The 10970-nt window shown below is 45.7% G+C and overlaps 1 protein-coding gene across 1 annotated transcript; it reads right to left on the bottom strand.

Annotated features, from left to right (window-relative positions):
* Positions 1–7101: 7101 nt before the first annotated feature.
* SF3B4 (splicing factor 3b subunit 4) lies at positions 7102–10870 on the bottom strand. The gene is made up of 6 exons (XM_005894874.2): positions 10742–10870; positions 10166–10294; positions 9390–9932; positions 8870–9076; positions 7717–7890; positions 7102–7518 (listed from the first exon to the last, which is right to left on the bottom strand). Exons 1-6 carry the CDS (start codon positions 10773–10775, stop codon positions 7331–7333), a joined length of 1275 nt encoding a protein of 424 aa, XP_005894936.2. The 5' UTR covers positions 10776–10870; the 3' UTR covers positions 7102–7330.
* Positions 10871–10970: the final 100 nt, after the last annotated feature.

Here is a 10970-nt window from a genome sequence, read left to right as displayed (position 1 = left end):
GCGGAATCTTTAGTTGTGGCATGTGAACTTTTAGTTGCAGCGTGTGGGATCTAGTTCCTGACCTGGGATTGAAGCTTGGGCCCCCTGCACCGGGAGTATGGAGTCTAAGCTACTGGACTACGAGGGAAGTCTTTTAGTCTAGACTTGTTCCTACGCCTCAGACCGCTCTTCTCCACAAATGGCTTATATGGGTGTGGGAAATAAGACTGTGGAGCAGGAGGTGATAAATGGGTGTATAGTAATGATGGCTGACGTTGTTAGAGCAGTTACCTGACTTGGGCACTTTTCTGACCACTTTACAACAATTAACTCACCCCACCTCCCCATTAACCTATGAAATGATTACCATTTACAGATGACATTGAGGCACTGATTGCTTAAGTAGTAACTTGATTAATCACACAACTCAGAAATGGCAAAACTAGGATTTGAACAAAGGCAGTATAGATGCAGAGTTCTTAACCTTTAAAAATGTATCCATCTTAGGTGTATAGTTCCATGTGTTTTAACAATCCTTCTGATCAAGATAAAGAACATTGCCCCTAAAATTTCTGTTGTGCCATTCTGAAGTTAATCTCCCCATCCTTAGCAACCACTGATCTCCTTTCTGTCACCATAGGTTAGACTTGTCTATTCTAGAGCTTCATATAAGTAGGTTCATGCAGTATATAGGTCTCTGGCTTCATAGCTCTGGGTTTCAGAGCTTTCCAAGGTTTTAAATCACGGCCTTATACTACTTTCTGGTGTAACTTCTTTCACCACTTATCCATCAAATTGGCTCTGCTTCAGGACTTCCCTGGTGTTCCAGTGGTTAAGACTCTGCACTGCCACTGCAGGGGCCATGAATTTATCCTTGGTTGGGAACTAAAGATCCTGCATGCCAAGCACGTAGCATGCCAAAAATATATTTTTGAATATTGACTACTCCTCAACATCAGGCACCCACTTATATCCTATCACTACTTTTTGTCTACTCCACTTCATGCACATGAGATTGTCAGGATGGGGAGCATAAAGAGGGATATAAGAGGGTCAATAACAGCCTCTCTAAGATACCATAAGTGGCTTCCCTTGTGGCTCAGACGGTAAAGCGTCTGCCTACAATGTGGGAGACTGGGGTTTGATCCCTGGGTTGGGAAGATCTCCTGGAGGAGGAAATGGCAACCCACTCCAGTATTCTTGCCTGGAAAATCCCATGGATGGAGGAGCCCGGTAGGCTACAGTCTATGGGGTCGCAAAGAAGATACCATAAAGTTCCAATGAGAGATGCTAACAAGTGAAGCATCAAAATTCCTACCCTCGAGGAGCTTTTAATGCAATTAGAGAGAGGATAGCTTATATAGAAAGCCAATAAGTCACAAGGCAAAACATTCATTCATTCAACATGTATTTATTCAGTAAAAACAATTGTATAACGTGACTAAGCAGTTGGCTACGGAGTTGAGTTCAGTTCAGTTCAGTCGCTCAGTCGTGTCCGATTCTTTGTGACCCCATGAACCACAGCACGCCAGGCCTCCCTGTCCATCACCAACTCCCAGATTCCACCCAAACCCATGTCCACTGAGTCGGTGATGCCACCCAACCATCTCATCCTCTGTCGTCCCCTTCTCCTCCTGCCCTCAATCTTTCCCAGCATCAGGGTCTTTTCCAATGAGTCAGCTCTTCACGTCAGGTGGCCAAAGTATTGGAGTTTCAGCTTCAACATCAGTCCTTCCAATGAACACCCAGGACTGATCTCCTTTAGGATGGACTGGTTGGATCTCCTTGCAGTCCAAGGGACTCTCAAGTTTTCTCCAACACCACAGTTCAAAAGCATCAATTATTCTGCGCTCAGCTTTCTTTATGGTCCAACTCTCACATCCATTACTTGACCACTGGAAAAACCATAGCCTTGACTAGTCAGAACTTTGTTGACAAAGTAATGTCTCTGCTTTTTAATATGCTGTGTAGGTTGGTCATAACTTTCCTTCCAAGGAGTAAGCGTCTTTTAATTTCATGGCTGCAGTCACCATCTGCAGTGATTTTGCAGCCCAAAAAAATAAAGTCAGCCATTGTTTCCACTGTTTTCCCATCTATTAGCCATGAAGTGATGGGACCGGATGCCATGACCTTAGTTTTCTGAATGTTGAGCTTTAAGCCCACTTTTTCAATCTCCTCTTTCACTTTCAGGAGGCTCTTTAGTTCTTCTTCACTTTCTGCCATAAGGGTGGTATCATCTGGGTATTGAGGTTATTGATATTTCTCCCAGCAATCTTGATTCCAGCTTGTGCTTCTTCCAGCCCAGCGTTTCTCATGATGTACTCTGCATGTAAGTTAAATAAGCAGGGTGACAATATACAGCCTTGACGTCCTCCTTTTCCTATTTGCAACCAGTCTGTTGTTCCATGTCCAGTTCTAACTGTTGCTTCCTGACCTGCATACAGACAGATCTTATTTCAATTACTACACCTACCGCTTCTTAGCATGTGACCTTGGTCAAGGAACTTAATGTCAGCTTCCCCATCTTAAAACTGGTGCAAAAGCAAAATCTAAAATCATAAAAGTAAAATCTACCTAAGGCATTGTTTTAAGGATTGAGATAATGCATATAAAACAGTTCAGTACCTGGCATATAGTAAGAGTTCAGTAAATGTTAGCTATTATTATTCTTATAGTTGGAACTTCCCTAGTGGCTCAGTCAGTAAAGAATCCACCTGCAATGCTGGAGACTAGGGTTCAATCCCTGGATCAGGAAGATCCCCTAGAGAAGGAAATGGTAACCCACTTCAGTATTCCTGCTTGGGGAATCCCATGGAAATCCCATGGCAGGCTATGGTCCATGGGAACACAAGAGTTCATGACTTAACAACCAAACAACCATCACCATTTTTACAATTATTATGTATATTAGGCAGCTTTCAACACTCTCAGGAGATACAGATTAATAGAATGAAAGTCGTTAAGGATTCTTAAGGGATTCAGTTTAGTGGGGATACTTAGATTGGGATCCATGAAACTTCTGGAATTTTTGCTTCAGGATATTGGGTAAATATGCATGCATGCATTTTTTTCTTGGGTAGGGTCCATAGTTTTGTCATATTCTCAAAGGACTGTCCCATGGCCTACAAACATTAAGGACCCATGGTCTAGAGCCTGCATTGTCAATGGGAGTAGTATTGCCCCCCTCCCAAGAAGTCAAAAATTGGTACAGAGATGAGAACCTTAGATGTTATGTTTATGACCTTCCAAAGGGCCATAGTACATATACAGATACAACAGCATATCAGTGATATTAAAATTTCATGCATGGGGGAGGGCGATTACAAAATGTCAGAGGGTGCACGAAAACTAAAAAACAAACAGATGTGTGAACTGAAGTAGCAAGGCGTACTCTGTTTAAAGAATTGCTGAGAAGAAATGGCAACCCACTCCAGTGTTCTTGCCTGGAGAATCTCAGGGACGGGGGAGCCTGGTGGGCTGCCGTCTATGGGGTCACACAGAATAGGACACGACTGAAGTGACTTAGCAGCAGCAGCAGCAGAGTCTGAAATGGAGAAGGCAACAGCACCCCACTCCAGTACTCTTGCCTGGAAAATCCCATGGATGGAGGAGCCTGGTAGACTGCAGTCCATGGGGTCGCTAAGAGTCAGACACGACTGAGCGACTTCACTTTCACTTTTCACTTTCATGCATTGGAGAAGGAAATGGCAACCCACTCCAGTATTCTTGCCTAGAGAATCCCAGGGACGGGGGAGGCTGGTGGGCTGCCATCTATGGGGTCACACAGAGTCGGACACGACTGAAGCAACTTAGCAGCAGCAGCAGAGTCTGAAAGAACCAGAGGGTGGAAAGATAAAGGAGAATTTAAGGAAGTCAAACTTAATAACTAGAGGAGGTACTCGGGGAATTACTGAATGAATAAAAGCTCAGAGATTCTGAGAATAAATGTCTGAGAAAACAGTGGTTTGAATAAAGACAGTAGGGAATTCAGCAAAGGCACTAATTTACTCTATGACAGTGTGAATTCATCAACATGATATCAGAAAACAGCCAGAATTGCCTCATAGGAGGAGTTCCCTGGTGGCCTAATGGTTAGGATTACAGGCTTTCACTGTCGCAGCCCAGGTTCAATCTTCAATCGAGGAAGTGAGATCTCAGAAGAATCCATTCATTTGATAGATAATCTGAAGGCAGAAAGCACACAGAGACTGAGACAAAGCTTCCCAACACCTGGGGATGCTCCAGTGTTGGCCTCTGGTGTGTGGAGCCAGGATCCAGCTATGCCAGGTTCCAAGCATTTCTGGGACCTCAGTTTATGACCACATATAGCAGAACTCTGCTTGAAATTAAGGTGGTCAGTTCATCCTCTTGTGACTCAGAAGCCTGGTATCCAGTCATGATGTGAAATACCATGTCTAATCTTCCCCCAAGATTTTAATTTGGCCAATGTAAGTTCTGCATGCAGGCTCTTAGTTCCGCGAGCAGGGATGAAACCTGTATACCCTGCAGTGGAAGTAAAGTGTTAACCACTGGATCGCCAGAGAAGTCCTTCCCCCAAGCTTTTGGCATATGTAATCAGACATCCACTAGATGACTCAACCTGCACACGTTCCAACACGCTACAAAGTCAACATATCCAAAATTGTGCTTATCATTTTTATCCTGCTTCCCCAAGTTCTTCCTGCTGCCTACTCTCATCTTTGATTCCACTCTTCCCTTCATTCATTGTACCCAATCTAATACCAAGTCCTAACTTGCCTTTTAAATATCTCCCCACTGGAGGCTTCACAGTGGTAAAGTGGCAGAGTCCACCTGCCAATGCAGGAGACACAGGAGATGCTGGTTCGATCCCTGGGTCGGGAAGATCCCCTGGAGAACAACCCACTCTAGTATTCTTGCCTGGGAAATCCTATGGACAGAGGAACCTGGTGGGCTACAGTCCATGGGGTGGCCAAGTCGGACACAACTGAGCAACTGAACACACACACACACACTCTCACCTGATTTGTTGCCAGATGCATAGCTTAACAGTCTTCATCTCCCCCAAATCTACCCTCTACAGTGCAACTATGGTTCTAAAACACCAAATCTGTCATCTCCTCGCTTAAATCCCCTGTGGCTTCCCATCAGGGATAGCAGCTTCCCAGCCAGTGTGTCTTGACAATGATGTTAATTCCCTCAGCATTTTGGACTGCTAGGCAGAGCCTGGGATAGCTAGAGTTCTTAAGCCAATAGTCTAAAGCCTGAAGCATCCTATCTGTGTGCTGTTTGAAATGGTTCTCTGTGCCACAATGTGAGAAGGGCTGAGAACTAATCTTTGGGCACTCCCTGACTGGTTCTGATCTCATCCTGCCTCCAGCACTGAACAGCTTAGCTTTAGCACATTATATACTATGCTACTTATTGGTCTCTTACTTCTGCTCAGAAGCATTCCACAGATCTGGAATGAGTTTCCCTTCATCTTTGTCTGAGAAGCTTCTAACCTTCAAGATCATTCAACTGTCATTTTCCCAGGAAGTTTTCTTGGACTTTCAGGCCAGGTTGGATACCCTTCCTTATGCTCTCAAAATATTTTGTTTCATAATAATCTCTTATGTATCAGTCTACTGCTCTGGTGGCTCAGAGGGTAGAGACTGCTGGCAATGTGGGAGACCCAGGTTTGATCCCTGGATTGGGAAGATGCCCTGGAGAAGGAAATGGCAACCCACTCCAGTGTTCTTGCCTGGAGAATTCCATGGTCGGAGAAGCCCTGTGGGTTATGATCCATGGGGACACAAAGAGTCAGACACAACTAAGCAACTAACACTTTCACACCCTGCTGGTAATGATCAGACAGCAGAACTGCCCTGCTCATCTTTGTATCTTCAGTGGCCACCAGCAGAGCCCATGTGTGTACTACGTTACGTGAATGAGAATGATGCAAAAGAACAAGAGGGCCAGGCTTACCTTTTCTTGCCTGGAGTTTAAGAAAGTTCGTGGTTACATAAGCCAAAAAGAGCTTTGGAGAAGAGGATGATATAACAGGATTAAATGTGGCAAAGGAAAGAATAGGCCACTGGATTTGATCTAGTTAGTCTAGAGCACAGATTTAAATATGATGGAAATCAGGTTTGGAAGGACTGAGAAGAAAAGAAATAGGAATAAGATACACATCCCTTACCCAAGATATTTGGCAGTATAAAGAACAAAAGAAAATGAAGGATTACTGAGTTCCTACAGTCCCATTGCAATTACTTTGCTACCATTTAAGATACACGGTTCCACAGTAACAGTATGCTTGAGAAATCCAGCTTCCCTCCATATCCCTTCCCTTCCCCTGCTGCTGCTGCTGCTAAGTTGCTTCAGTCGTGTCCGACCCTGTGCGACCCCATAGACGGCAGCCCACCAGGCTCCCCCGTCCCTTCCCCTAGTGGGTATCAATTTCCATTAGTCTATGGTTTATCCTTCCTTTTTCTGGCCATGTAGCATGTGGGATCTTAGCTCCCCGACCAGGGACTGGATCTGTGGCCCTTGCAGTAGAAGCAGAGTCTTAACCTCTGGAGCTCCAGGGAAGCCCTTATCCTTCCATTTTTACAATAGAGACAAATGTATAATATATATTATGTGTCACCCTTTAGATAAGAAAGGCCATTATACATTCTGTTCTACATGCTGCTTTCTTCACTTAATATAGTCTCATGATCTCTTCAATCAGTGTGTAGTCTCCCTCATTCCTTTTTACTGCTGCTTAGTATTCTATTGTGTAGATTTACCAGTTTATTCAACCAGTCCCCTACTGACTGAGAGTTGTTTCCAATCTGTTATTACAAATAGTGCTGCAATGAATAGCTTTGTGCATGTTACTTCCTATTTTTGCCATCTTATTTCCAGGAACTTTACTTCTGTTCTAACTAAATACTCACAGTAACTCTATGCCATAGATACTGGGTCTTCATCTTATGTGTAACTTTGACGTAATGAATCAAGTGCTGCAGTACACAGCAGTCCAGCACTTGCAATAGCACATTATAGAGTAAGTCTTTAAAACTTGGAATAAACACCCTCACTCCTACCTTACTGTTCTCCCAATATATGGACATCTCTTCTCAGAGAAAAAGAAGTTATTAAGTTAAGCACCACAAATGATAAACAAGCAGTTTAGTTTAATTTTCTCTGGGTATCTGTAAAACACTTAGGGCCAACGTAGGAAAAAATAAAATAAAATAAAGCCTCCTGTGAAAAAATTACACTTACAAAAGAAAGGCCTGAGAGGGATTAGCGCCTTAGCCCCTCGGAGCTACAGCAGCTCTGATTGGTCCAAGGAAGTGAATAGATATTGGGAGGCTACGACAGGAGGAAAAACAATGAGAAATCACTGAGGGAGAGGGCCTCGAAGTGGGCCTCGAGGGGGCACTGGAGGTCGGGGAGTGGGTCTGGGTGGAGGGAGGGGCCCCCGCTGGTAGCCGTAGGGTGGAGGTCGTGGAGGGCCAGTGTATCCATGAGGAGGCATCAGTGGAGGAGGTCCACGCATACCATGCGGAGGCATAGGACCTGGGTGACCTGCAGGTAGAAAAGGAAAACTAAGTAAAAACAAAGAATAGGAGACAGTGCATATTGGGACAATGTAGGGAGAGGATACACTGGGAGACAGTGAAAAGAAAGAGAAGAAAGAAAGAAAGTGCAGGAGGTAAGAGGTGTGACAAAAGAAGCTGCAAGAACAATATGTGAGGATGAGGGAGGTGGCTAAAGACTACTCACCCATAGGAGAGCCAAACGGAGGCCCTCGGGGGGGCATCCCCATTGGAGGAGGTCCAGGATGAGGCATTCCAGGTGGTGGTCGGGGTGGTGGCTGCCCCCCAGAGCCAGGGGGCCCAGCGTGGGGGTGCCCTAAGCCATGAGGACCATGGTGGGCCAGCTGCATCTGAGACATCCCTATGAGAACAAAACAAGACACAATGAGAAATGAGACAAAAGGAAGTTAGACAGGAGGGCAAAGAAAACAAGACAGAGAAGAAAATGAAGAAAGTGACATCAGATAGAATACAGAAATTAAAGCTGGTAAAAAGTGCCCTTATCCTTGACTCCATCCCAAGAGAATAAATCAACCAACTATCCAACAGCTCCCCAGTCCCTGAAGCCCATTCGCTCCTTCCATGATTTAGGCATTGTAACAGTGCTGCAGAATGGCGTGATTATTCTACTGAACAGAATCTGGGAAGATAACAGAGACACTGTCACAGCAAAGATCTAATTCTAAAGGATGAACATGAATTTTTCAGGTGGACAACAGAGTTGGAAGAGAACATTCCAGGCAGAAAAAAATCAGCAGGTGCAAAGCATGGATGTGATCAACAGCACAGTATGTTAAAGGAAAACCAGGAGAACAGCTTGCAGTCATGGGAGTAACGGGCAGGAGCCAGATCGTGCAAAGCCTAGAATGCTATGATAAAGTGTTTCGGTTTCACTCCGTAAGTAAAAGGGAGCAGCAGAAGAATTTTGAGCAAAGGTGTGTGAATATCTGTATTTAAGAAAAATTACTCTGAGATAGTCAACCAAAGTAGAGATAATTAGAGTCAAAGTGTCAGTTAGGGTATTACTGAAATAAATTAGGTGTGAAATAATGAGGCTAGGAGAGCCTAGGCTTCCCAGGTAGCGCTAGTGGTAAAGAACCAATGCAGAAGAGCCTGTTGTTCTCTTTGGTAAAACTTAAACAAGAATATAGACAGCATGATGGTTGTTTATTAAAATGAACAGTAAAGTATCTTGCATTTTTTTCATAAACGAATGTCTGAAAAAAAGGAGAGCTTGGGCACTATCTATTATTGTTAAAGAACAAAGAAGAGCAGCATTAAGTACTGATAGAGCTCCTCTACCAAGCTCATCCCTCTCCTTCCCAGCAAAGAACACCCACCTGGATGGGGCATCCCACCCGGTGGGAATGGGTGAGGATGTGAGTGTCCGTGTCCAGGATGTCCAGCCCCTGGGGTTCCCGCTGATGGGGGGCCATGTCCTCCAGCCCCAGGAGGCATAGGTGGTGGTGGCATGGCTGGGGGTATCCCAGGAGGAAGGGCTCCAGGAGGCGGTACTGGAGGTGGGAAGGAGCCAGGAGGAGGCATGCCTATAGAGAAAATGGAAAAACAGTTAATGATAGTGAGCAGAGAGTGCCTTTAGAGAGCCTGTTCCACCCTGGCATCTCCAGGCAGAATGAGCTCTTTTCCCCTCCTCCCAGCTCTCTAAAGTCAGAAGCAACATTAAATGACTCGAGCAACAACCTTCTGGAGAAACTCAACAACTTTCTTCCCACCACAATCATCATCCCTCAACCCCTTTCACCTAATGACTCAATGTCCCCTCCTTGCCAGGTTCTTTTTCCTTCTTCCTGGCCCCACCCTTCCCAACCCAAGACAAACATTTTTTATCAAAAGCTTTACCTGGTGGAGGAAGCCCAGATCCCAATGATGATACCACAGGATTGGGAGCAGATGGTGGAGGGGGTGCATCTGCAAACAGCTGATGAGGGCGGTCAGCCTGGGAGAGTGGGTTCTGTGCTGCCAGAAGTCTTTCAGCGGCTGAGCCATGGCGCTCACCCTTGGAGTCCTTCTTGAATGCGTAGGACACAGTGATTGGGCGGTTACAGAGGTACTGCCCGTTCATGGCCTCAATCGCTGCATCCGAAGCATCAAATGAAGCAAAATTAATAAAGGCATAACCTTTGGAGTTGCCTGTGTCAGGGTCCCGCATAATCTTGGGGGTTTGTAAGATGACCCCAAAGGCGCTAAAAGTATCATAAAGCAACTTCTCATCAATCTCTGGGTCCAGGTTCCCAATAAAAATGTTGGCCCCCACATCCAGGTTTTTGTTGTGAGCTGATGCCTTGTTCACCCGTATTGGCTTCCCATAGAGTTTGATCATGTTCATGATCTTAATGGCATAGTCAGCATCTTCCTCACTCAAGAATTCCACAAAGCCATAGCCTGCGGAAGTGGAAAAGAAGAAGTTAGCAACTGAAGTGATTTAAAAACGAGTTTATAACTCATTTGCCTTCTAAAGCACAAAGGATAAGAAATAATAATCCCAACTTCAACTGAGAATGGTTCCAGAAACAAAATCTTTAGTTTGCTCACTCCAAAACGCTTAATACCTCTAGGGACCTCCAGGAGCAGTCTGTCCCCTCCATACGTAACTGCACTTTTTGCCGTGTACTCACCTTGGTGCTGACCAGTGACTCTATCTTTTGGCATGTGCGTGTTCACTACTGGCCCTGCCTGGAGAAATAGTTCCCACAGCAGTGGTTCGCTAACCTTCTCATCGAGGCCCCCCACGTACACAGTGGCATCTGGAAGACAGGATTAGGAGGTGAGGGCAGAGATGAGGGGAAGTAGGGAGGTAACGGGAACATGAAGATGGAACCCAGGCGGAGGAAGTGGGGGTGGAGATGGGGTAGAAAAGCAAAGAATAAGAAAAAAAAAAAAGACGTTAGATTAAGCTTTTAGAAACTCCTCCTTTCCAGAAAATAGACAATCCTAAATCTAATTTAGAGTTGCGGTGCAAGTTCACTCTGTAACTTTTCTTTTTCTTTTTTGAGTGGGAAGGCAGCAGAGGATTGGACACAGCATCACAACTACAGGCCTCAAGCGCGTCCATCCCGTCCCCATAAGGCATCGGGACCAGTCTCGCGCCCTTCGGAAAGGTAAAATCTCCCGCCCCAACGGAAACACTGCTGAGCCTAGTCGAGGTCCCCCAAACTCCCAGAGTCCATTCTGGGTTTGTCCCCTCCAGTTACCCTGGTTTCGCTCGGAGATCGGCCCGGCCGCCATGGCGAAACCGCTCCCGCCGTCTCCAGGCAGCGATCCCGCCCCCTGACCTCAGTCACTACTTCCACTTCCGAGGCGAAGGCTGACGTGAGTGGTGGGCGGGGCCGCGGCAGGGGAGGAGCCGGAAGCGGCCTCGGCCATCTTAGGAGACGGTAAGACTGGAAGCGGCTGAGGTAGTGGTGCGCTTCAGTGCACGGT

This window comes from Bos mutus, chromosome 3 (assembly GCF_027580195.1).
Source record: "Bos mutus isolate GX-2022 chromosome 3, NWIPB_WYAK_1.1, whole genome shotgun sequence".
Classification (NCBI taxonomy): domain Eukaryota; kingdom Metazoa; phylum Chordata; class Mammalia; order Artiodactyla; family Bovidae; genus Bos; species Bos mutus.
Note: the sequence above shows the minus strand (reverse complement) of the source record. Positions and strands in the feature narration are given on the sequence as shown.

Coding starts and splice junctions, on each gene's coding strand:
- SF3B4 (XM_005894874.2), bottom strand. CDS start 10,775: ATGGCGGCCGGGCCGATCTCCGAGCGAAACCAGG. Junction 10,295..10,741: donor GATCTCCGAGCGAAACCAGG/GTAACTGGAGGG, acceptor CCTGTCTTCCAG/ATGCCACTGTGTACGTGGGG. Junction 9,933..10,165: donor AGTCACTGGTCAGCACCAAG/GTGAGTACACGG, acceptor CCACTTCCGCAG/GCTATGGCTTTGTGGAATTC.